Source organism: Myxine glutinosa, chromosome 8 (assembly GCF_964187855.1).
Source record: "Myxine glutinosa chromosome 8, kmMyxGlut1.1, whole genome shotgun sequence".
Lineage (NCBI taxonomy): Eukaryota > Metazoa > Chordata > Myxini > Myxiniformes > Myxinidae > Myxine > Myxine glutinosa.
Window position 1 is genome coordinate 11,748,054 of NC_136268.1, and position 27,359 is coordinate 11,775,412.

The 27,359-nt window shown below is 45.7% G+C and overlaps 1 protein-coding gene across 8 annotated transcripts in view; it reads right to left on the reverse strand.

Moving 5' to 3' along the window:
* LOC137412761 (uncharacterized) overlaps positions 1 to 27,359 on the reverse strand; it is a 130,494-nt gene that overhangs the window by 67,612 nt on the left and 35,523 nt on the right. For all 8 annotated transcript variants that reach the window (XM_068098058.2, XM_078782938.1, XM_068098059.2 and 5 more), the window contains exon 2: positions 12,117 to 12,915. In XM_068098058.2, coding sequence (XP_067954159.2) covers positions 12,117 to 12,856 — 740 coding nt within the window. In that variant the 5' untranslated portion in view covers positions 12,857 to 12,915. The remainder of the gene's footprint in view (positions 1 to 12,116; positions 12,916 to 27,359) is intronic.

Genomic DNA, 27,359 nt, shown 5'->3' on the forward strand with positions numbered 1-27,359 from the left:
AAGGGGGCATAGAGGACCTGACGCAGGAGGTGGAACAGCTGACGGAGGGACAAAAAGGACTAACGGAGCAGGTTCAAAGGAACACTGCGGTATTAGGAGGGTTAAAAGCGACACAGAAAGAACTAAAAGACGACTTGGTAGCGACGAAGAGGGAATGTCAGATGGTACGTGAGGGACTGACAACGAGGTTGGACGAGGTGATAGAGGTAATGGAGACGAAGGACCGGCAGGTGAGGACGCACATGGAAACGGTCAAGGTAGCCTTGGAGGACGAGCTTGAGGAGACGTACCGGGGAATAAAAGAGGTGAAGCAGAAATTAGAAGAAGTGGAAGAAGGGGTGAGCGAAATTAAGAAGCGACGGAGAGGGGATAAGAAAGAGATAAAAGAGGAGATAAAAGAATTGGTCCGAAGTCTGTGTTCGGATCATGATGATGTGCTCATTAACCGGATGAGGGATTCGCAGGTGATGGAGGAGAAGCGAAGAGGAAGAGGACCCGGTGTAAGTGGTGACCAATATGGTCGTGCGTATGATGCGCCAGGGGATTTAAGAAGCTTGGGGGTCGAGATGGACCCGGGTGTTCGTGAGAGGCCGTTGGTGAAGTGTGCGACAGGTCTGGTGTGCGAAAAAGGAGGTGTGCGAGAAAGTCCGACTCTGGGGTGTGTGAGGAAAAAGTGCGTGCCAAGGAGTGAGGATGCTGGCGAGAGTGAGTCGGTCGTAGCGCGTGTGCGAGGGAGCACATGGAAGCGCGGTGTGGTAAGTGTTACAGAGGGTGTGACGGGAGAGTGTGCGCAAGAGTGTGCGCGAGAAAGGTGTGTGACGGACAGGTGCATGGGGAAAGAGTGCGCTGTCAAAGGCAAGGAAGAATGCACGCCTGTGGTGAGTGTTACAGAGGGTGTGACGGGAGAGTGTGCGCGAGAGAGGTGTGTAACGGACGGGTGCATGAGGAAAGAGTGCGCTGTCAAGAGTAAGGGTGAGTGCGCTGTCAAGAGTGGAGGTGAGAGTAGTACGAGTGACGCGGAGCGTGAGTTGGTGGTGACAGGTGAGAAAGGAAGCACACCTGGAATGGTAGAGCGTGAGTGGGAATGCACGCTGGAATTGGTAGTGAGGCACGTGGTTGGGTGTGCGAATGAGAGCACACCTGTGATTGTCACAGAGGAGGTGACCGAGGAGGGGGCGCGAAGAGGTGTGTTGGTGAGGTGTGCGACCAACGAATGTGTGCCAAAGTGTTCGGTGGTCAGGTGTGTGACCAAGGCTGTGAGTGGAATGAGTGTACCTGGGTGTGTAAGGAACGGGCTGCGGGGTGGAAGCATGCAGGTGAAGCATCGACGTTAAACGAAGCAGCGGTTAGGTCGACTTTTAGCCGAATCGGGCCCTCGGTGCGTGCCGGGCCTCGCTTTGAACGGCCGCGTCCAGGCTCCACTAGGCGGAGCGGGCAGCTGGATAGGAAGGGTCGTCATGGCGACCACTTTTTGGTGAGACGTGCCGGCAGGTCGAGATCGGGCCATGGGATGGCTCCGTGCCAAGGTGGTGCGTGGGATCTCGGCCCGGGTAAGCCCCCGTCCCTGCCCCGAATGCGGGACATATCCAGCCGCTGGCACCAAACAACCCGCATTCATGGCTTGGCTGTACGCAGCCGAGCTTTAGAAGTAAATTGGCGCACCGAGAGGCATTAGTAAGTAGACTGTAATGATGAGGTTAGTGTTTTGGCCCCGAAATTAGAGAAAAACAAAATTTGATGATTGGCAAAGGATTGGCAGTAATGATTGGCAGATGATGAGTAGGATTGGCAAATTTTTAATTTGTTGAAATTTGATGTGCAAAATTGGTAGTGGGAGATGCCCGATGTGGTGGGATGGCAACTCTGTCATCCCTCACAAAGGTGGGGCAAATGCGCAATAGATTATGGGGTATACGGCAGTGAAAACTAGCCCGGGTGGGTTAGGTTATATTGTTAGGGATCTAGCGAAGATGACATTAGGTAACGTTAAGATTAGTTAGTGACTGATACCTGTAGTGGGGACGCAGGTAGATTAGTGTGGATGATAATGACGAGGGAGCGCAATAGTTTAAAGGGACGACTGGGAAGCGCAAGTTTCAGAAGGGAGTAGTTAGCTGAGATGATGCCGTGTGTGTGAGAATTGAACAGGTGTGATTGCACAGGTGTGCAACTGGACAGGTGTGTGGAGCAGTGTGTGAGTAGTGAGTGTTGTGGATCAGCGCGAATGCGCTTGGGGAGAGAAGGGTGCAGGCAGCACCAAGAGTGAGAGCACAGGTGTGCAAGTACAGGTGTGTGGAGAGAGTTGGAGTAAGTGGTACGGAGTGGTGTGCATGGTGCGAAGGTGTGAATGGGGGAAGAGTGGACCCCCATCACGGATACCCGGGGCGGGTAGTGTAAGTGTTAGGTAGAGGGTATAGGTAAATTGTGGTTGGATATTGGCATTTGTGGTGCGGTTGCAGAATGGTATTGCGGATGGGTGCATTAGTGTTGTGGAAATGGCTGGGCGTGTAGCCTGTTAGTGTGTGTAGTTGGTTGGGCACTCCACCACTGTGAGGATGTCGGCCAGGTGAGGTCGCAGGTGGGCTCTGGGAGCCGTTAGTGTCAGTGGGGCCCGAGGATCCGGAGGACGGACCCGGGTAGCCCAGTGCCAGAGAGGGCACCGAGTGGGGAGAGCGCCAGAGGGCCTTCCCCAGGTAGTTAGGTTAGGGTAGGGAGCAGGTAAGCTCGGAGGCAACTGCAGTGGTGGGGGTGTGCAGGTGGGTAGACCTGCTGGGAGAGTTACACGTCGCGGCCCAGAAATTGTGCGAGGGCACCGGGAGATGAATCGGGGGAGTGAGACCCCAAATTGAAAAGCACCACAGTTTGGGCAATGGGAATTGGTTTTTAGAACCCATAGTGTAAGTGGGCCAATGGTTTGGCAGGAGAAAGACCCCGGGTAATGTAAAGTTGTTAAAGTCATTTAGGAAATAGTTAGGATTGATGAACCTGTCGCACCATACGCAGCCACTTACCTGTGGTGATGATGACTCCACACCTGTGTTTTCTTTGTTCTGTGTTGCAGGAAGTAAGGATTGCTGTGAGGATTTGTGAGACGCATCACGACGTGGATGAGACATTGGGGTGATTCCATCTCTCCCTCCTTAGGAGGGACTGATGATGAATTGGTGATGGCAAATTTTGATGAGAGTTGGAAATGGCAAATTTGATTGGTTAGGAGGGAGAGAAGACGAATTTGGTTTATGGGAGGAACGGGGAAGACAGTAGGGACGGTTGTTGATGTGTAAAGTAGATGTTTATGGGTAGTGTTGTGTTGTGTGGGTACAGTAAGGGGTAAGGGAGGGGCCATGTAGGTTACCTGGTGGGGGGGGGGGGGGGGTGTACGGTAGGAACGTACCTGTCTCACCTGGTTCCCATGTGCCCCCAGTGTGCATCATCTTGTATTGCGTGCACTTTTGCGCCCTTACCACCTTACTCACTTGTTTTCTTCTTTTGTCTCCCACCTCCGAGGATCTGGCTTTGGGGCAGAGAGAGAGGAGAGAGAGGTGCTGGCTCCGCAGTTGTGGGCCTGCACTTTCGCTGCTTGCTGCCGGGATCGATACACCATATGGACCGCAATTTTTGTGGCCGCCCACCATGGACCGCAGTTCTTTTGCGGCCAAGCACCACCCATTGATGGACCTCTGGGTCAACGTGGCACCTATGCCAAACAGGTGAACCACTAATAGTTGGCCCCCTGACGGCCACAATAAAGAAATGGACGCGGTTGGCGCCTTTCTTTATTTCGAAAGAAGGTAGAACACCAAGTGCACCACACGAAGGCAAGACCAGCGGCAGAACATCGGCCGGCTGCGACACCACCGGTGACTATAAACACTTTATTGGTGCACCGGATGGTGCTGACTGTGTGATAGGGTGGTGCTTTTGGTGCTTGGAAGGGGTGCTCTGCACATTATTAAAGGCCGTAAGGCCACAGAGCACTCGTGGGTTGGTGTATCGATGCTGGCATGCGTGCTCTCTCTATGCATAACATCTGCATGTGTTCCTCCAAAAACAGGTCCTGGATCGTAGTGTAGATATCAGCGTAGTCTTATGTAAATAATGCTCCCTACCGGCTGTATGTTTAGTTTGAGAATTCTTTCCGCGATTCGGTTATCCTGTGGGTGTGTTTCTGTGAGGAGAAGGGTGCAACGTCGCAGGGGGACATATTTACTCATTTGTGAACATCTGTAAAACTGTCGCACTCAGGGTAGAGTTAATAGTAGAGGGAACTACATCTGAGTGCCACACTAAAGTAGGTAAAAATTTATCGGGTCGGGACGCCCCGAGGGTAGAGAAGGGTCCAATGTTGCGGATATGGGATTTGGCCTCCATCCATATCCGCTTGTAAATATTCCCCTATTTCCCCCAATACTCCCCAACTATCCCCAATCCCCCATTCCCTAGTCCCATTGTCTGTAAACAACACTCTGTAGAACCGACCTTCCCCTTCTTCCCCCGTTAAATGTCGTGCCCAGGTCCACCGCATCTCACGTAGACAACTTTCGGACATCTTGCTAGTTATTCTTAGTCTATGTCAGTTAAGGACTCGTTTCCATTAATTCTGACTCTTCGTTGCACCAGAATGTGATTGTATGGCACCAGTAGTGAGTTTAGGACCTCCCCATACCTCCTCCCATCTTCCCCATGAAACAACAACAACAACAACAACAACTACAACAACAGTGCGCGGGGAGTGTGCGTCCTCACTCCGGCTTGGTTAGCCGCCATTGCCCAAGTGCTCCGGCGGGGTTACCACGAAGGGGCTGACTGTCGGCCCCTCGTCAAGGGCGGAGCCCGGTAACCCCCAGCACCCAATAAGAAGCGGCGGGCCGATTCCATCTGGGGCGGAGCTAACGAGCCGAGGGCGTGTCACTCCCCGCCGGATATACGCAGCCACTTACCGGACGTGACGTCAGATGCGCCCCCAGCTTGGAGAAAGAACGTCACCTCCTAGCGCTGAGAGAGACCTCCCGCATCTCTGGACCGGACCGGGTCGATTCTGCCCCTGAGCCAAGGTGCACCTTGAGCCTCGACTACCTGCCCTTCCTTGCCATCAATCCCTGTGTGAGTCAGTTTTGTCTTGTTTATCTGTCGTCTGTCGGGGCTACTATAAGACCGTGATTAAGTGCCTACCTTCCTATGCTGTCTCTCTTGTCCTTGTAATCTAACATTCCGAAATATTATAACCTCCTCCGGAGGTCTTGAGAACTGTACCCCTGGTGTCGTGTCATTTTAACCCAGCCGTTGTGTCCTTTCCTCAATTGATTTAGCGTAGCGCGACTCGGCCAACGTTCGAGTATAATCGGGTAAACTGTGCAGACGCGGTCATACCAAACCGCTCGGTAAACCAACATCCACAACCGCGTCTGTAACAATATATATATATATATATATATATATATATATATATATATTGTTACGGAATTAGAGTACGGCACTCCCCTTAGCAAGGGGGGGTTAACCCCCTTGTCTTGTTAAGCTGGCCGTCTCCATTCCTGGACCCACTCCGCTCCTTTGTGGGATGGGATTGGCCAAGGTGATTGGTCAAGGGATTCCCGGACACCTCAGCCAATCCCTCCACAAAGCAGGTGGGTGGCCCCGCTCGAATCCCGGACAAGATGGAGTTTGCCGAGCAGTTTAGCAATCCGGAATCTGAGCCGTTAGCAAAGGACTAACCCGATTCATAAGCGGTTCTGCCAAAATCGTGCCACAGATATTCAATAGGGAAAACATGAAGAAGATCGGACGAGAATGATACAAAAAGTAAGGAGGAACAGGTATTTATTAATTATGTACAACAAACCAAAGAAAGAGGAGAAACGAACGTAATTTACAGAAGAGGAAGAAGAAGATACACAGGGCAATTCTTAAACAGGCTTACTTATACCCAGGGACAAGATAAACAGAACAAACTCACGTACACTAATGGGGTTTTCAGGCAGGAATGGCGGGAAGGATGAGAAGGGCAGACGGTCCAAAGAACTGGTGGGCAGGGAGGTTCGGGAATCGCGACACACCGTTGGTGGCCCACGTGAGCGTCACGCTCTGGTGCAGTGGCGAAAGCCCGGTCGTCAGTGCTGGTTGGTATCGCGTCTCTCTCCGGTGCTCTTTTCTCATGCGTCCTTGCTCATCTGCCTCTCACCGTGGCTCTTGAATCTCCTACCGCGTCTCTCTGGTGGGGGCCTCGCGCCAAGGGTTTTATAACCACGCCCGTGGAACTTTCTCGAACTCTCTAGATGTTTCTTGCCACGCCCTATCAAGCCATGCTCACCGAGCCCTGGTTGGTCGTTAGGGGCTCTCTGGCTCCACCTTTGATGACGAGGTGGGGCCACGCCCTTCTTCTCCGATCCTGGCCTCGTGGGCAATGGAGTTTTGGCGGTGTAATGCCAGCAAAACAGCCCAACTGGCACCTGGCAGAGGCGATTGGGGAAAATTGAAAGGGGAACGATCTTATTTGTTTGATGAAACGTAGCGTCAACTATTGGAAACACAGCCTTACCTGAAATACATACTAATGACATAACTATTGAGAGGTCCTATGGTTCGCTACGTGTTGTATATGGACTAACTCAGGTGCAATTTTTAATTAACAGCCAATTAAGGGGACATGTACACAGGGGTCATTTATAAGGGAATTTACTACTAAATTTACATGTGAAGGTTCTAAAAACCGTAACAATATATATATATATATATATATATATATATATATATATATATATATATATATATATATATATATATATATATATATATATATATATATATATATACTGAAACGCAAAAGAAACTTACCACCTTTGAAACCTTTAAATATCAACAATAACACTGCGTGTAGTAAATGTGTGAACTTATTTGTGGACAATAGTGTCCTTACTGTCAGACAAAACGGTCACGGATGGTCACTTGAACCTTCAATGGTCACTTCATAGCACAGCTGTTGAAAAGCCGTTTTGACTGTCAGTGATTAGCCAAGGAGTACGGGATGATTTTAATGAGCTGCACGTGATGTCTTGATATTGGCTTTAAAAAGGCCAGTGCAAAATGGGCATTTCAATCAACATGCCACGATTGTCAAGGGATCAACGGCAGCGTGCCCCGGGCATGCTGCAAGGCAGACTGAGCTACCTGCCACACACGCTATTGAAAGGGGACTGACATTGCACCCTGTGCTGTTCTGTACTGTAGAACAAACTGATGAGATCGTGTATCTTGGTCAAAAACTTGACATGTCATCAATAAAATGCCAATGTTTCAATTAGCAATTGTTGGTTTGTACGGTAGCTCAGTCCGCCTTGCAGCATGCCCAGGGCACGCTGCCGTTGATCCCTTGACAATCGTGGCATGTTGATTGAAATGCCCATTTTGCACTGGCCTTTTTAAATCCAATATCAAGACATCACGTGCAGCTCATTAAAATCATCCCATACCCCTTGGCTAATCACTGACAGTCAAAATGGCTGTTCAACAGCTGTGCTATGAAGTGACCATTGAAGGTTCAAGTGACCATCCATGACCGTTTTGTCTGACAGTGAGGACACTATTTTCCACAAATAAGTTCACACATTTACTACACGCAGTGTTATTGTTGATATTTAAAGGTTTCAAAGGTGGTAAGTTTCTTTTGCGTTTCAGTATATATATATATATATATATATATATATATATATATATATATATATATATATATATATATATATATATATATATATATATATATATATATATCTCCTCGCATGGGGAGGCGCTGACTGCGGATTTTGAGGCAATCATCAAGGTTTCCAAGGGGGAAGGCAGTGAAGAGGAGGAAGAGGTAGGAAGGTCAAAGTAAACTGTAAAGTTCCTGGCTGAGGTGATGAAGGATATGAGGGCAATCTCCAGCAAATTACAAGATGCCGACCCAATGATGGAGCGATACCTCTGATTCAAGAGGGGGTCGGACAATGTTTTGCTGCCGTACAAAGAACTGCACAGAAACTTGCATCACTCAGCAAAACAGCTGTAGCTTGCTCACCCATTTTGTTTCACTCTGGTCCCTCAACCTCAACACCATCAGCACCCACGCCTCCATCCCCTTCAGTGGATGACCCTTCAGCATTCTCTTCAGAGGAGTACACTTGATTTTACCTAATCACCATCATCAGTTTTAAAGTCCCAAAAATAAAAATTATTTACAGTACCTACTATTATGGTTATTTTTACTTGTTAGCATTTTAAATGAAACTAATCATGTCTATTCATGTTCTTAAGCTTTTAAAATTTCCCCTTACGATTCATGAATCATCGTGACTAACCTCCATTTCCCCATTTAAATGATGCCCGGACATTCACGGATTCACGGCAGTTTTCAAGAACATAAACCCTGCAAATGTCGGGGTTTCACTGTACTCTACTTCTTCAAACCAAATCTCACTTTGTTGTACACTTGGTTGAGGATCGTGTAAGAGCCAACATATGGAACATATTGTTATGTCGGTGGGGTAGGGATATGTAGAGTCAGGTAGATTTGTGTAGGTATCATGCTCCGACTGTCGTGAAGAAGAAGAAGAACCACCACCACCACATAATAAGTAGAGGACCTGTTTAGCACGAATGTCTGATGAAGTTGTGTATCTGTCTACGTCACGAGGGGGCGGGGGGGGGGGGGCATGTTATTTAGCTTCGGGAAGAAGGATGAATTATCCCTGTATGTCTTACCCTATGTGATTTATCCTTTGTCCCTTATGGCACCGCAATAGACACGTGCGCAGGAAATGCCCATTAATTAAACCATAATAAATAATAAAACCAACCAGAAGCCAGTTCTGAGCACGGCCATTTGGACGCACCAGCTACATCGCCACGGAAGATAGGCAGGTCGAAGACACGCCCCGAGGAGCCATGATTGGCCAGGGCGGAGCAAGAAGCTACCCGCTGCTTGGTGGAGGAAAAGCCAAAGAGGAAGCAGAGCGCCGATTGGCAAGGACCACCGATGACGTCAGAGGCGGACTGCGCGCTGATAGGTGGAGAGCTGGACAAGGCCGGGGTGACCTGCGGGCATTGGTGGAGAGGGCCGATTACGTCACGAGACGGTGAATAAAAACTCTGGCCGGCATTTTGTCCTCTTAGGATCCTCCTTCTTTCTTCTCCTCGTGTACTCTGCCACTTGTCTCTTGTGTGCTGACAATTCTCCCCCCTTGTCTGCACGTTCTGGACCTCGTTGCGGGCGGTAGTATGCCGAGACCTTGCTGGGGATTGTGAGGAGGCAGAGTTGCAAACAAGGAGCTGAGAATGAGGAACGGTGCGACAACCCCAGTTTGCTTTGTGCTCGACGGGGCCAGGAGTGAGAGGACGCTCGGTGAGGCCGCGAACGGGGAGACTGCGGCCTTATTCCTGCCAAGCATGGAGCCGCGTCCGGACGGCGAGTTTGGGGCCGACACTATTCCTGACATGATACTTCAGCCCAGTTGAACTAAATGCCATAATTACCCATTATTCTCCAAGTTATTTTATCCCTAGTTTGTGATTTGTGTCTGGTGTGGGGACGTCCCGTTTCGGACTTTAGTTTCACCATCGCGCTTTTCTTTGTCCCAGCATTCCGTTTTAATAAACCTGTTTCTTTTTGTACATTATAAATCCGCTTTCATGTGAGTTATTTCTTTGCAGGCTTTGGGACTGCCGGTGACCGCGACAGGTAAGCTTCAGCTTCCTCTTCCCCTTTCTTCCCCCCGCATATATAAAATCCGCATTTGGGCATCGCCTTTAGAGTAAAAGCTTGTGTTTGGCCTTCTGTGACTCTCCCGGTGTTAACTGAGAGCAGTCACACGACAATAAAATAAATGGAGCAAGAGACAAGAGGGGAAAGAGGGAAGCACAACAGTAGAAAACAGGGACAGTGGTAGATCTGTGGGACAGAGAAGGCTGGGGTCAGGTACATGGGATAAACAAGATGGACACTATGACGACTTTCAGGAAAGAAAAAGGAATTTGAAGGAAGTGGCTCTGGGGTGGATTAACGGGGGGGGGGGGGGGGGTAGAAAAGATCAAGGTTTTGGATGTGGGAAGATAAGAGATGGTGGTGAACAGCTGTTTTTTTAAGACCTGGAGGGAGGAGCGGGATTGAAGAGAGTGTGGGAGTTTGTTCCAGAGGTGGGGAAAAAGAGGAATGAAAGAGTGAAGGTGAGCAGAGTCTTTATTTTGGCAATTTCACCAGAAGAGGGTTGCTGGCAGATCTTGTTCTGAAATCTTTCTGAAAAAGAAAAGATTCTGAAAGCCTTTGTTTCTACAACGTGAAGCCGAGCTAGGTGTGAGGCAGGTGCACCAGCCCAGAAGGGAGAGCAGTATTCCATTGAGCTGCGGATGCAAGCCTTGTATGTGGTGAGGAGCTCAGGTGTGCCAATGAAGGACTTCGCACGACGGAGGACGCCCAAAGGCGACTGGCTTTGGAGGCCAGCTTGGAAATGTGGTTTTCCCAGGAAAGATAATGGCAGATAGTGAGACCCAAAAGCTTGAGTGACAGAATTTCTTGGAGACGATTGTTGAGAAAGTAGATGGGAGGATTGTCCAGTCGGTCTTTTCGGAGAGACATAGTGAAAGTGTGAGATTTGTCAGGATTGAAAGACATGTTCCACTTGTTTGCCCAGTCTGTGATTTTGTCCAGGTCTGCAGAGAGTGAGGAGGCTGCAGACTGCTGATCTGAAGGATGAGGTATGGAGTGGCAGAGAGTGGAGTCATCAGCAAGAGATAGATAATTTTCCAGAGAGTCAGAGAGATCATTGATGAAGACTACAAAAAGCATAGGGCCCAAACACTGCCATGGGGAACTCCAGCCTGAACAGGAAGGGGAGATGAGAAATAAATTCAGGGCCACACGTTGACTACGACCAGATAGGAAGTCCGCAAGCTATGCGTGGAGATTTCGGTGAGCAGAGCAGGGTGCCAGATCGTATCGAAGGCACGTGATATGTCAAGGGAGACAGCTCTGATTTCCTGTTTGGCATTGAGGACCCCATTCATTGTTGAGACAGCAGAAGCAGCATGTCCAGAGTAGAATGACCTGGTCTGAAACCAAATTGATCATCAGAGATCAAGCCATTGGAGAAGAGGAAAGAGTTGATATCTGAAGCAATGATGGATTCCATGGCTTTGCTGATGATTGGGAGCAGGCTGATTGGTCTGTAGTTGCAAGGATCTGTTTTTGCAACTTTTTGTGTAAAACGGTAATGTTGGCCGATTTCCAAACTGATGGCAGATGACCATGAGCAAAAGAGAGGGTGAAGAGAATATAGAGAGGGTGAGATAGAGTGGCAGGGCAGGATTTTAGGATCCGTGGGCTGATGGCATCTAGTCCAGCTGCAGAATCAGTCGAGGTTTGACAGAAACTTCTCCACCTTGTCAGGAGAAAAGGACACAGATTCGAGGAACAGTTGGGTTCGACTGGGTAAGGTTGGCACAGAGAGAAATGGGTTTGGGACACAAGATTTTGAGGAAAACACAGAGTCGAGGCATTCGGCTTTGTCACGTGCAGTGTCAGCTGTGTAGCCATTTGAGGTAAGGGAGGGGATGGAAGGGGAACAAACACCAGACACAGATTTGACCAGACACCACCAGGATTTGGAGGAAGGAGACAGGTTTGAGAGTTCAGTCTTGAGAGTAGAGAGATATTGTTTCCTGGCTCTCCTGAGGGTAGACACACACTTGTTCCGAGATTGGTGGAAGGAACTGAGATTGCCTTCAGTTGAATTAGCCTTCCAAGAGGCAAAGGCAAGTTGTTTCAGGGCAACTGCCCCACCATAAGATTCAGTGTACCATAAAATGTATGAATGTGTTGGTTTGGATTTTGTAAATTTTCTTCTTCAATAACACTTTGTTATTTAAGTTGCAAATGTAGTCATTAAATCTGGTCCACCAATGTCACTAGATGTTATCAAATAACTGAAATTTATGTTTTATATCAGGCACATGTATGTCTAATGTATGTATGTCTCATGTATGTCACATGTATGCCTCAATCTAATATCAGGAGTTCCAACTCAATAACGTCACTATGTTAGATCAACATGTGCATTAACACAAATAGTTATAAAGAACTTGCTTACCATTTTATGACACAATCATATTGTCCGAAAGAATGAGGCAATTCTGCCTTCAGTATTTGGACCTCTTGCTGTTCTCGTTTGGACCCAAATCCAACATCGTCCTCTTGCCACCATGCTTCTGATTTCTCCTTCTCCTTGTTTGTCACAGTACAAAACTCCAGGAAAGGTGAGATGCGGTGAAGAAAAGGAGAACGTAGTGAGACATCCTCCTGGCCAACGTCCAGGTTCAACCTCATTGGTTCAACATACTTAGAGTTGGAGTGGCACCACAGCGGCTGCAAGGGAACTTGCTCGTCTATTCGGTCTTTCCCGGGTTCCATCTCCAGGTGGCTGTCAGATACAAGACTGGCTTGAGCAGTTGAGCTTCCTTGTGCAGCACATAGTTCATCGGTTTGAGCAGAAACGTCGTTTATGGTCAGTGATAATTTACCGTTCAAGTAACAGATATCTGCAGTTTGTTCAAGCATTCCTACTCCTTTATTTTCCTGAAATGACGTTCCTTGCTGAGACGCTGTCGACTGCATCGCTGCCTGGCTTGCCACTTCACCAGGCTTGGTATCGTTCTCACCCGATCTATCCCTCAGTGTTGTCATAGCTGGCTCACCAGACAAAAGAAGACTTTTCCTCTGGCTCAATTGCTTACACATCAGTCCACTTCGTAGAACTAGTGTAGATTTTGAGACAACCTTCTTTTTATTCGGTTTGGCCACTTTGACCTCCTGGCTTTGATTGAACAACATAGCAAAACGGCACTGAGGTGCAAATGTGATGACTTCTAACCCAATGAAGGTCACAGCAACTGCAAAATAATGACAATGGATTACAAAGTAGCGTAAACAATACACTGCTACAAAAACATGGCCTTTGAAAAGAAAGTTGTGAAATAGAAATTAAAGGTGAATAATGCATACCAAATTTACAATTAGTTCAAGCAAATTTTGTTCACAAGCACGAAGTTTCAGTTCTTAGCATTATACTCAAGCTGATATGAACTTGTATTATCAGAGGGAAGCAATGAGATACTTTGACTTTTCCATCAAGATGCCACTCGTATTACGGGTGAAAAAACCTCTCCAAAGATGACATCAACGTGGATGTTTTAAAGTTTCATGTTAGCTTTTGTAACAGGACCACAGACCGCCTTGGAAAAAAAAATAAGAATTATTGATGTGGCTTCTTTAAATTAAACAAGCATTCTGAGTATTGCGCTGCAATACATGTCCCCTACCGGCAGTCTGTCGTCCGGAAAACTGTTGGGGAAATTACCAAGGGTTATTTACCCACAGGTTCTGAATCTTTCCCAATCGCTAATTACCTCAGGACGGGCTCACCTGTGATTCACACTCGGGACTTCGATTTATACACCTCGCAGACAGGTCAGCAGAAGCACGAGAAAATAAGTTGTTGATAAAGAACCTTTCGAGTCGCTAAATATCAGTAATTTGTTATATTTTCCGGTTCACGATCAATGTGATCGATGTGTACAGTCACATGAAAAAGTAAGTACACCCCATGTAAAGTTTTGACTTTTTCAACATATTTCAACATACAGCTATTTGATCTTCATTTCAACAATATTGAGAGATAAAGGTGATATAATATAACAAATATCATGAAACATTTACATTTTGTAGTCCATTGTATAATTTAAATAAACACAAATGCAAATTTCACATGTGGAAAAAGTAAGTACACCCTTGGCTCTAATTGGTGGTATTGCCCCCTTTGGCAGAAACAACCTCAAGTAGGCATTTCTTATAACTGTCTACCAGTCTCTGACATCGACTGGGAGAAATTTTTGCCCACTCCTCCATGCAAAATTATTTCAGCTGTGCGATGTTTGAGGGGTTTCTTGAATGCACAGCTCGTTTCAAATCCCCCCCACAACCTCTCGATGGGATTTAGATCCGGGCTTTGACTTGGCCATTCCAGAACCCTCCATTTCTTTATTTTCAGCCATTCCTTGGTGGATTTACTGTTATGTTTAGGGTCATTGCAATGTTGCAAGGTCCACCTCTGGTTGAGCTTCAACTTTCCGACAAATGGCCTCACATTATCCTCAAGCACCCTCTGGTACAATGAAGAATTCATAGTGGATTCTATGATGGTGAGCTGCCCAGGCCCTGATGCAGCAAAGCTGCCCCAAACCACAATATTTCCACCACCATGCTTTACAGTTGGTAATTGGTATCAGGTTATTGTGGTCAAATGCTGTCTTTGGTTTTCACGAAACATGTCTTCTGGTACTGTGGCCAAATATCTCCACCTTTGACTCATCTGTCCAGAGCACATTGTTCCAGAAGTGCTGATCTTTGCCTCGGTGTTCATTGGCAAACTTTAGTCTTGCCCTGATGTTCTTTCTGGACAGCAACGGTTTCCTCCTGGCACACCTCCCATGTAGATCAAATTTGTGCAGCCTCTTTCTAATGGTAGATTCGTGCACTTTGACACCAACAGTGGCAAGAGCTACCTGTAGGTCCCGTGATGACATTCTCGGGTTCTTCGAGACTTCTTTCAGCATCTTGCGGTCTGCTCTCGGGCTGAACTTGCTGGGACGGCCTGGCCTGAACAAGTTGGCAGTTGTTTAGAATCTTCTCCACTTGTAGACGAGCTTCCGGACAGTCGAATGATCGATTTCAAATTGTTTGGAGATCTTTTTAATTCCCTTCCCAGACTCGTAGGCATCTATAACCTTCTTTCCGAAGGCCTCAGAGTACCCTTTTGATCTCGGCATGGTGACGCCGCACACTTCAACAACAAAGAGCAAACCAAACTAAATGTCTGAGGTTTAAATAAGACAGGTTCCTCCAAGATCCTCTCTGATGTTCTAATCATTTGCACCTGAGCTGGTGCACCTGATTCGAATTTTAGGTATTTGAAGTAGTGATAAATGTGGGGGTGTACTTACTTTTTCCACATGCGAAATTTGCATTTATGTTTATTTAAATTATACAATGAACTACAAAATGTAAATGTTTCATGATATTTGTTATATTATATCACCTTTATCTTTCAATATTGTTGAAATGAGAAGATCAAATAGCTGTATGTTGAAATATGTTGAAAAAGTCCAAACTTTACATGGGGTGTACTTACTTTTTCACGTGACTGTGTGTGTGTGTGTGTATATATATATATATATATATATATATATATATATATATATATATATATATATATATAGATATAGATATAGATATAGATATAGATATAGATATAGATATAGATATAGATATAGATATAGATATATATAGATATAGATATATATATATATATATATATATATATATATATATATATATATATATATATATATATATATATGCATGTTGCTTGGCTTGGCTCCGCCCCTCCCGAAAGCACGCGCTGTCGCGCTTTTCACGTTCGCGAAACGAGGCTGAGGGCGCGCGGTGCGGCGAGGAGAACTCTAGAATAAACAAAGTGCCATAACTGTCAAAAATGATCGAAACATCGTGAAGTTCGAACTTGATCTGTAACTTATCATGAGGAAACCATGTACCAAGTTTGAAATCATTAGCATTAAGAGTTTAGAAAAAAAGTCTGGAAAACTGTTCTTTGCGTGACGGACTGACTGACTGAGGGACGGAGGGACGGCATGCAAACCGATAGTCTCCTCTAGTGTACACCGGTAGGGGACTAATAGGATTGACCACATTAACCGCCTCGCAAAAATCTCCATTTCTAATGACATCCGAAAGAAATCCAATTGAGGGAAGATGCTGCATTACAAGAAAAAAACAAGAAAGAGCAATCAGCGATTGCAGACCCTCGCCAGGACATGTTTGTAGTGAATAAGGCTTTTGAGTGATAAAAAGAAACATGGCGGGTGAACCACGTGACAGATGACATCATTTGTTCTTTTTTCTCCATCAATTTAACCACAGATGACCCTCAAGAAATTTCATCTTGATGAGATGAAGTTTTGTACTTGTCGAATTATGACATCATAATGGAGGAACCTATGACATCATTAACATATGTTATTCGCCATGGAGAGTTCTTTTCAATGAGCAATGTCATTCTTTTCTATGCAGTGCTTTCGGAGATATGGAGGTGCAAAGTTTTTCGGTTTTTCCAAGATGGCGCCCATACCATGTGACCTATGACGTCATACTTATATTATAAAAAAATCTACAGGAGGCGGCGCACCCGTGGTGAAAATTTCCTGCCAATCAGACCAACAGTTGCAGAGAAAAGCATACTTGTTCTGCGCGGACAAACAGAGACAAACTGACTCAAATGCAATACCTTCTCCTCTGGTGAGGGTAACAAACAAACAAAATTGAAGACAAAGACCTCAAGTGATTGGGTGCTGAAAACAAACTCAAAATATAAATGATAGCAAGGAAGACCAAAAAAAAAAAAAAAAACTATTAAGAAGGAAACAGGAGAAAATAAAAAATCCTTCAAAAAATTCCTGGATCTGGAATAATATCCTGAGCTTCACCAAAAACTAATCAATTCTTCCTTCTCCCAAGGGCAATCATCCCACCAACGTTCATCCAAATCCGTTCAGAACTTTTCCAGATATCTTGTTCACAAAGACACACACGGACGGACATGATCGAATGCACCAGATATCTTGTTCACAAACACACGAACACGCACACGGACGGACACGATCAAATGCATTACTCCCCGGCGGGAGTAACAAAACCAAATGTTTGGAAATAAACAGAAAAGATTTTCCTGTGAATTGGGGAAACAAAAGCAGAATGTGTCAACTTCCCCTGAAAAAGAAAACTGGAAAAAATTCTGGAAAGGAATTTTTGAAGATCGAAAAGAACATAACAAGGAAGCAGAATGGATCCCAAACTTGGAAAATAAAAAGCAACATCTCAAGGAAATGCCCCCATTGATTTATTGAAGAGAAAATTAGGAAACAACTTAAAACTAGAAAAGCACTCAGTAGGGCACATACCTCCGCCAGGCTGAACAGTTTATGTTTTGTATCCCAATGATGGGCTGGATCTGAACCAAAATCTAATCTGCTTGTTCTCGTCACCTAACCAACTTGTCCACCAAGTTCAATCATAACTCATCCACAACTTTAAAAAAAAATATATCATGTTATACAATCGGACCCTGCTATTCCCTGCTATTCGTGTTTCCGCTATGTGTGGGTTCTGCATCGCGTATTCACGGTTGATAAAATGCGACCCGTTTCTCTATTCGTGGAAAAGTGTCCGGCAAATTCGCGGATTTTTTTACTATTCCTGGCCGTGTTGGAATCGTTTTTTTTTTTTGTTTTTTTTTGTTACTTTTCGCGGCTGTGTTCCGCGGAATCAACTTTTTTTTTTTTAATGATTCGCGGCCGTGTTCTACAAATTCGCGGTTTTTCAGGGGCACAATTTTTTTTTTTCATAAGCCGCTAGCTTGACACATTTATAACATCAGTCTTTCACCAGCCATGCATAAAGCAGTTGGACATACGCAAAAAAACATATTTTACGAGCTACGAGCATGACCTGCTTATACTGTACTGCACAGCCGTTAGGTTGACACATTTATAAAACCTGTCTTTCACCAGCCAGGCGACAAGCAGGTGGACATGCACAAAAAACATCTGCGAGCCGTGAACATGACCTGCTTCTACATTCACTGCTGTGTGCTTTGAGTTTTCATGGCTTCCGCGGCCATGAGTTTTAGCTGCACTATAATCGAGTGCTTCGCGGGATGTTCAACCAGCTGCACAGGACGTCATCCCCACGAGTTACTGTACAGAATGAAAACACTCCACAGTATCAATAAGTGCAATTATCCGTCTCCCTTTTCCCCATTGAAACTGGCACGGCATGCATTCACGGATTTTCATTGACATTCGTGGTATTTGCCTTGCCATTTGCAGGATTATCGCCGACATTCGCAGGTTATGTCTCGCCATTTCCGTGACTTTCTTTCATTGACCTTCGCGGATTATCGGCAACATTCTCGGAATTTGCCTTGCCATTCGCGGTTTCGCAATAGCGGGGTCCGAGGGTATAGCGCTTTTCGCCCGATCTCGCAATGGTGAAGATTCACGTAAAATTAAATAATTCTCTAATCAATCCATATTCGGCTTTTCAACAAAATCAAATCGATTCATCCTTGTCACACACCCAACATGTCCACCAGGTTTCGTCTAAATCTGTCCATAACTTTTTGAGATATCTTGTTCACAAACAGACAAACAGACAGACATGGGTGAAAACATAACCTCCATCCACCTTTGGTGGCGGAGGTAAAAATGCCAAACTTCAAAAGCCGAGGCCCAGATAGAATTCCAAATTTCTGGCTAAAACAACTTGATGCTCTTCACAATTACTACACCAGGACATTCAACGAACTGCTCCAACAGGAAAAGGCAGTGGATGAGTGGGTCATAGAAGGGAACACCTTCCTCATCCCAAAATCGGAGGAAACCCAACTTCCCCACAAATACCGGCCAATAACATACCGAGCAACCACATACAAACTGCTGACAGGTATCAAAGAAATGATGTACCATCATCTAACACAGGAAGGAGGTTTAGAGGCAGAACAAAAGGGATGCAAGAGAGGTCGTTATGAAACAATTGATCACCTACTACTGAACAAGGCCATACTTGAAAATTGCAAAATGCGAAGAACTAAATTATCCACCACCTGGATAGACGATAATAAAGCTTTTGATAGTGTCTCATATTTGTGGATGATAAAATGCAGGTAAATATACAAAATCAATTCCCAAATCATCAAAGTGATTGAGAAAGTAATGGAGCTCTGGAATATCACATCGATATTACAGCACTCAGAAGGGGGATATCGAAATACCAGATGTGAAAATACGGCATGGAATCTTCCAGTGAGACAGTCTTTCCCTCCCCAACCCCCCCCCCCCCACCCCCCCACTTCTGTTTTGTCTGGCTCTGGACCCACAAAGTGACCTCATCAATGAACAAGGACACGGATACACCCGAACAACCAATGGATGAACATCCAAAGAAATAGGAAAGGTGACACATCTACTATGCATGGATGATTTAAAGCTTTTCTCTCCAAATGACAAAAAATTGACAGAACAACTGAAGCAGGTGAAATGGTTTTCTGAGGACATTCAAATGGAATTTGGACGAGACAAGTGCCCCAAGTGCACAATTCTACAAGGTAAACCAACAAAAACAGACAACATAACATTTCACCTTGAAACAACAATACAGAAGTTAGAAAACGTAGCATCATACAAATACCTCGGAGTAGAAGAGGGCCACCAAATAGGTCACAAACAAATGCACAAAACAATCGCCAAAGAATACCTATGTAGAACGAAGCTGATCCTGTAAACATACCTCTCCCCAAGAAACGAAATCTAAGCCATAAACCAGCTCACAGTACCAGTGTTCCAATACAGCTGCGGAATTAATAAACTGGGCCCAATCAGAAATCAACAAGTTAAACTTCAAAACAAGAAAACTCCTTACCATCCACAAAGTGTTTTACAAAAACCAGTGCATCCTGAGAATGTACCTGGCAAGACGAGACACCTGGCAAGACCAGGTCCAGGAATGTACCTGGCAAGACCAGGTGCACAGAGCGACAAGTGTAGGACTAGCTGAGTATGTGAAATGCTCAAGAGACTATTGCATGCAATTTGTAAACAAACATGAACACAACAAACCTGAAGAGGTATCCCTTACTCACCTTGCAAATCATTTACAACAAGTACAAAAAGTTTTAATTAAAACAAAAGCCGCGTCGATGTTACACAATGCCTAGATGCAGCTGTGCCTATAACGTCGATGTTATAGGCACAGGACATTCCTATTGATTCGATTACTTGCTGTTATTTTTGTGCAAAGTGAAAATATATCTCGGCAATTTCCCGTGTGTGGCGACGAATTTTTAATATATCTCGGCATTTTCCCATCTGTTATTTCAGGCGGTGTATGACTGACCATGCCGCGGTTAAAAACAAAAAAATATCTCGGCAATTTCCCGTGTGTGGCGACACGTGAACGAAGCTATGCTCCTCTCTCCACATTATTGTGACGACGTATAAATTAAATATTTCATCGTGACGATTGTCATCAAATGTACGAATTTTTAATATATCTCGGCATTTTCCCGTCTGTTATTTCGGGCGGTGTATGACTGACCATGCCGCGATTTAAAAAAAAAATATCTCAATGGACTTGAAGTTACAGGCCTTTGAGAATTCATTTCGTTCTATAAAGGGCAGCTTTCATCGGATTTTCTTCCCGTTTTTTTTCAACCGAGTCTAAAACTATGTTGGCGACTGTGAAAAATGAAATGATACATCGAATTTGATTTGAAATAAAACTGTGTGAGAGAGGAAGACACCACGGGCCTACAAAACAGGCCTCAAAGCTATGCGAGTTAATAAAATGGTGGATATTTGTTTATATGAAGCCTCTTCCAGAATGGGTGGAGCTATGGTTCCCAGAATGGGTGGAGCTTTGAGGTTTTGTCTTCTCTGCAAGAACAAGAAGCAGAAGAAGAACAAGAAGAACAACAACAGCAGAGGGCACTCTATGACCAGCGTCTGCGACGCGGCTAAAAACAGGTGCGAATAGAAGATGCCACACAGGAAAATGAAACGGCAGCAAATACAGCCCCAACAATTGCAACAAAGACAAAATAAATGTCTAAAAAGAAATATCAATAAATATACACCAACAACAGGGAGAATGATAAAAGAGCAGGAAAATACAAACAAGAATTGGACAAGGTGGGGATAGACAAAGAAGGATCACTGGAATGGCTAAGAAGAGATCAGCTCAACTAGGACGGGGAACGAATCATTATTAATGCCCAAGATGGACACCACACCAATGGATTAAAAAAAGATGGCGGGACTGAGCCAGACAGACAAGTGTAGATTTTGCAAGACAAACAGAAAGTACGAGTCACCTGCTCTCGGGATGCAAAAAACTATTATCAGAACAACTTTACACACAACGCCACAGCAGAAGTAAGCAGTGATTCATTGGCATATCTACAAAAACTTAAACATCCCAATTCCAGAAAACTCATGAAAGCACGAACAAAGGGAAATCATTGAAAATGAGGACATCATGCTCACGTACGACCTGATTCAATCAAGCGTAAACATAGAAAACAGAGCATTGCGTCCGGACATTGTACTCAGGAACAAAAAGGAAAACCGCATTAATGATCGAGATATCGTTACATACACGTCAGGTGGGTCGACGACAACCGTTGACTACCTGATGGTGCGTAGGCGAGATAGGGGGCACCTCCGGGACACAAAGATGATCCCGGGGGAGGAAGCTGTTTCACAGCACCACTTGGTTGTCTGCGACGTAAGGGTGAAAGGTGCGAGGCGAGCTCGGCGGGTGAAGTACCAACCGAGAATGAAGGTGTGGAGGTTGAAAGAGGTGACAGTAAGGGAGTCTTTAAAAGAGAGGCTGAGTAGGGTCGAGGATGATGTGGTTGAGCTTGAAAGTGGTTGGATGTCAATGAAAGCTAGTCTGTTGGGAACCGTTGGTGAGGTATGTGGATAGACAAAAGGACCACCGAGGCACTCAGAAACATGGTGGTGGGATGATGAAGTTGGAAAGAGGATTGACGAGAAGAGGAAGAAGTTCAAGGAGTGGCAGAAGGCGAAGGGTACGGGAGCAGAAACAGCAGAGCATGAAAGTTATAAGGCAGCCAGGCAGGCTGCAAAGAAAGAGGTAGCAAAGGCGCAGGAGGCATGTAGGAAAATGTTCGGAGAACGCTTGGATTCGGAAGAGGGTCAGAAAGCAGTATTCAGGATTGCAAAGCAGATAGCGAAAGAGAGGTGTGATGTGATGGGGGTGAGTTGCTTGAAGGATGAAGTGGGACAAATCGTTGTCGACCCAGATGGAATTAAAGGAAGATGGAAAAGATATATGGAAATGCTGTTGAATACAGAGAATGAATGGGATGGCAACATAGAGAGTAACCCAGTTTTAGGACCGGCAGAGAAGATAACTGAGAAGGAAGTTGAGGAAGCGATAAAAGCAATGAAGGGTAGAAAAGCGGGAGGGCCGACAGGAGTTGTGGGAGATATGTTAAAGGCAGCAGGAAGTTGGGGTGTGAAGAGAATGACAGAGATCTGTAATCTGGTGGTGAAAGAAGCCCGCATTCCAATGGATTGGGAACTGAGTACCCTCGTCCCTCTATACAAGGGGAAAGGTGACCCTCTGGAGTGTGGCTCGTACCGAGCGATAAAGTTATTGGAGCATGGAATGAAGGTATTGGAAAGGGTGTTGGAGAGGAGGATAAGGAAGAAAGTGAAGATCGACGAAATGCAGTTTGGATTCATGCCAGGAAGAGGAACGACAGACGCGCCTTTCATTGTGAGGCAGTTGCAGGAGAAGTACATGGAGAAGAGGAAGAAGTTGTTTCTTGGGTTTGTTGATCTGGAGAAAGCATTCGATTGGGTTCCACGCAAAGTATTGACATGGGCATTGAGGAAGTTAGGAGTGGAGGAATGGTTGATCAGAATAGTGATGGCAATGTACAAAAGAGCGCGCACAGCTGTAAGGACGAAGGACGGGAACAGTGGTGAGTTTGAGGTGAAGGTGGGAGTGCATCAGGGGTCGGTACTAAGTCCACTACTATTTGTAGCTGTGATGGAGGTGCTGGCTCAGAACGTAAAGGAGGGTTTACAGTGGGAGTTGTTGTATGCAGATGATCTGGTAGTGTAGCAGCATAGCAAACCTGTTGTGCATTTTGTGATACAAGCACCAAATTTGGCACAAATGTACATTAATATGTTGCGAACATTTTCAGATATTGGGCCACTTGAAATTCCGTAATTTTTTTTTTCAAATTTTTTCAAATTTCGTAATTTCAAATTTTTCGGGTGACACCGTCACAATTTCGGTCTTCGAGGCCGGCCGATATAGTGGGGCGGCTTAGCCCAAATATTCAAAAGAATTGTGCATTTTGTGATACAAGCACCAAATTTGGCACAAATGTACATTAATATGTTGCGAACATTGTGTGGTCAGCAATGAAGACGAGAGTCTGAATTACATGTATGCAAAAGACCTTGTGAACCAGTGAAGCAAATACACGGGTAAGCATGAATTAAATCTAGGGCATGATATAATTTCCATGATGTTTACCTCGACACTCAATGGTGGAAGGAGGTAATGTTTTGATCCCAGCTTGTCTGTATGTCTGTTTGTCTGTTAGTCCACAAAATTCCAGACAAAGCTTGTAGTAGTGGTAGTTGTAGTGGTAGTGGTGATAACAGAAATTGTTATATAGAACTGAACTTATATTATTATTATATGCAGAAAATAACTTCATTTCTATATGCCCTGCAGTGGACAGGTTAATTGGTTTATGCACTGAAGGGGTCACCCTGGTGTGCACTGCTGTGTTCTGCCTCACTGAGTTGTTCAGGTATGATGTACTCAGCACAAGCTTCCGGTCGGCCCGGAGGTGGGGGTGCGGGGCCTGTCACGGAACGTCAAAACAAACGGCCTGCCGGGGCCGCCCAAAAGTCGGGCGTGAGGGGCGCGTCCACTAATGGAACGCCTCTCGCTTCCCAGATCGAGGGCCACGTGGTCAGGAGAACCTCGTCCCTTCCGGTCACACTTTGCCTATCGGCCGGCCTCGAAGACCGAAATTGTGACGGTGTCACCCGAAAAATTTGAAATTACGAAATTTGAAAAAAAAAATTACGGAATTTCAAGTGGCCCAATATCTGAAAATGTTCGCAACATATTAATGTACACTTGTGCCAAATTTGGTGCTTGTATCATATCACAAAATGCACAATTCTTTTGAATATTTGGGCTAAGCCGCCCCACTATGGTGTTGATTGCGGAAAGTATGGATGGACTGAAGGAAAAGATGAACACGTGGAAGGAATGTATGGAGACAAAAGGTCTGAAGTTAAGTAACTTTTCACAATTGTGTTTTTGTCGAAACTGGTCTTGTATGTACCTATTGGGGTGTCTTTAATAGTATTCTTGGCATTGGTTTTTCATACCTGTGTACAGAATCGTCGGTCTTTCTTATCGCGTATTCTGAGGCCTAAGTGTAGTACTAGGCTACTGTGTCCAACCTTGGCTTGAGGCTTTGCTTTTGTCTCAGCGGTTCTCCGATCGCGCTGCAATTATTTTCCGGTCTCTGTTTTTCACGGTCTTTTCATCCCATACTTCCTTGTTTTAAAATCGCAAAAAAAACAAAAAAAAAAACATTTCCTTCCGTTCTTATTCGTTTATTCGTTCTTATTTGTTCGTTCGTTCTTAGACCACGTTTTGTGATCACGTTGTTAAAAAAATGTCTCATCTGAACCCTGAAGACCTGTATTCTGTCATATTCTACAACACCTTTTTCTTCTTCTTCTATAAAAGGATGCTTTCGACTTGCTCACCAAATCCATTCATTCCCAAAAAAATTTCCATCTCTTATAGTGCATCTTTCATTCATTCCCTAAACTCTCCTGCACTCCATCCTCCCTCCAGCGTCCTCAAACGTATTTTTGACTCGAATGTCTCAAGAAACTCATTTTGCAATAAATGTTCGTTTCCCATTAATCGTACATTTTTCAAAATCCCAACACCCCAAAATCCCATTTCCCATCACCCCTCCCCTCTAAATCTACCCCCTTCCCCATCCCCTCCAAATCATCCCCATCACCTTCAAATCTTCCCCCTTGCCCCTCCCCTCCAAATCTTCCCAATCACCCATTCCTTTCAAATCTCCCCCCACACCCCTCCCCTCCGAGACTCTCCCTCGCTCCTCCCCGACTCCCCTCTCACCCCTCCCCCTCAAAGCGTCCTCCCCGCTTCTTCCCCCTTCCAACTTTCACCTTCATCTCCCTCAACCTTCTGCCTCGCTCTTCCCCCTCATCAAATAACACCTCACTGCGCCTCTCCCAATCACCATCAAACCTTTTGTCTGCCCCATTCTTCCCTTTCTCCAAGCTATTCTGTAATCTCCGACACACCATCAACAGCTCTCCCTACCTCTTCCTCCTCTTCCACATCTTACCCTACCGCTCCCCCGCCCCCCCTGTTCTGTATCCGATGCTCCCCCTTCCTCTTCCTTAACAGTATGGACCTCAAACATCCGGGGCCTTCGCTCAAACTTGTCTGATCTCTCCATACAGGTTGCTTCTGACAAACCAGACGTGATCTGCTTAACAGAAACTTTCCTCCTTCATGATGTCTCTGATTCCTTGGTATCTCTCCCAGGTTACTCCCTCCTCCGGTATGATAGACCTGAGCCTCGTCCTGGAGGTGGGGTTGCTCTCTTTATAAAAAACTCTCTTCCTCACTCGCCCTGCACTGCCCTCTCTCCACCTCACCCCCAGGAATACCTTTGGCTACGGCTTCCCCTTCGCTCCCACCTTTTGTTCAGATATGTGTGTTGTACCGTCCACCAAACAGTGATGACTCCATCTACATCTCGCTGTCTGAGAATATGGACCAACTTCTATCTACCCATCCCAACTCTCTCTTCCTCATATGTGGTGATTTCAACTGTCACCATGCCAGTTGGCTGGGTGTGGGTACCTCTCTCACCAGCCATGGCTCTTCAGCAAAGGACTTCTGTGACTCACTGGGACTGACACAATCTGTCAATTTCCCGACCCGGATTTCAGTCAACGGAGCATCTTCTCTTCTGGACTTGGTTTTGACTAACTTCCCTGAAAATGTCTGCTGCTCTTCTTCTGCTCCAATCGGCTCTTCTGATCATGTGCTTGTTAAAGTGGACATCTCTCTGACCATTCTCAGAGAGCCTCCTCAGCGTCGACGAGTCTGGCATTTCACTCAGGCCAACTGGCACGGTCTTCAAGCAGCCATCAATCATCTGGACTGGTCTCCCATCTCTACTGCCTCTGACATAAATTCTTCCTGGGAATTCTTCCAAAGCAAACTGCTCTCTCTCATGCACAGATTTATCCCATCTCGTCTTCTGTTGTAATACCCTTCCTCCCATCCATGGTACACGGAATCTTGTGGTGAGGCTATTGCCCAGAAACAACTTGCTTTCGTCTCCTGGAAAGCAAATCCAACGGAAGGAAATCTCATTTCCTTTCACAAAGCCCGAAACAAGTGTGTGTCCACCCTCAGGAGAGCCAGGAAACAATATCTCTCCGTTCTCAGGACCGAACTCTCTTATCTGTCTCCCTCTTCCAAATCCTGGTGGCGTCTGGTCAAATCTGTTTCTGGTGTTTGTTCCCCCTCCATCCCCTCCCTCACCTCAAATGGCCACACAGCTGACTCCGCACGTGAAAAAGCTGAATGCCTCAACTCTGTGTTTGCCTCTAAATCTTGTGTCCCAAACCCATCCCTCTCTGTACCCACCGTACCCAGTCGTACCCAGCTGCTCCTGGACTCTGTGTCCTTTCCTCTGGACAAGGTGGAAAAGTTTCTGTCAACCCTCGACTCGGATTCTGCAACTGGACCTGACGGCATCAGCCCACGGGTCCTAAAATCCTGTTCTTCCGCTCTTTCACTCCCTCTCTGTGTTCTCTTCACCCTCTCTTTTGCTCAAGGTCATCTTCCATCTGCTTGGAAATCTGCCAACATCACCACTTTGCACAAAAAAGGTGCAAAAACAGATCCCAGCAACTACAGACCAATCAGCCTTCTCCCAATTATCAGCAAAGTCATGGAATCCATCATTGCTTCAGATATGAAATCTTTCCTCTTCTCCAATGGCTTGATCTCTGATCATCAATTTGGTTTCAGACCTGGACACTCTACTCTGGACATGCTGCTTCTGCTTTCTCAACAATGGATGGAGGTCTTCAATGCCAAACAGGAAATTAGAGCAGTCTCCCTTGACATATCACGTGCCTTCGATACGGTCTGGCACCCCGCTCTGCTCACCAAACTCGCCTCTTTTGGTATCCAAGGAAATCTCCACGCATGGCTGGCGGACTTCCTCTCTAGTCGTAGTCAACGTGTGGCCCTGAATGGGTTTCTCTCATCTCCTCTTCCTGTTCAGGCTGGAGTTCCACAAGGCAGTGTTCTGGGCCTGTGCTTTTTCTGGTCTTCATCAATGATCTCTCTGACTCTCTTGAAAATCCTCTATCTCTTTGCTGATGACTCTACTCTCTGTCGCTCCATTCTTCATCCCTCAGATCGGCAGTCTGCTGCCTCCTCACTCTCTGCAGACCTGGACAAAATCACAGACTGGGCAAACAAGTGGAACATGTTTTTCAATCCTGACAAATCTCACACTCTTACGATGTCTCTCCGAAAAGACCGACTGGACAACCCTCCC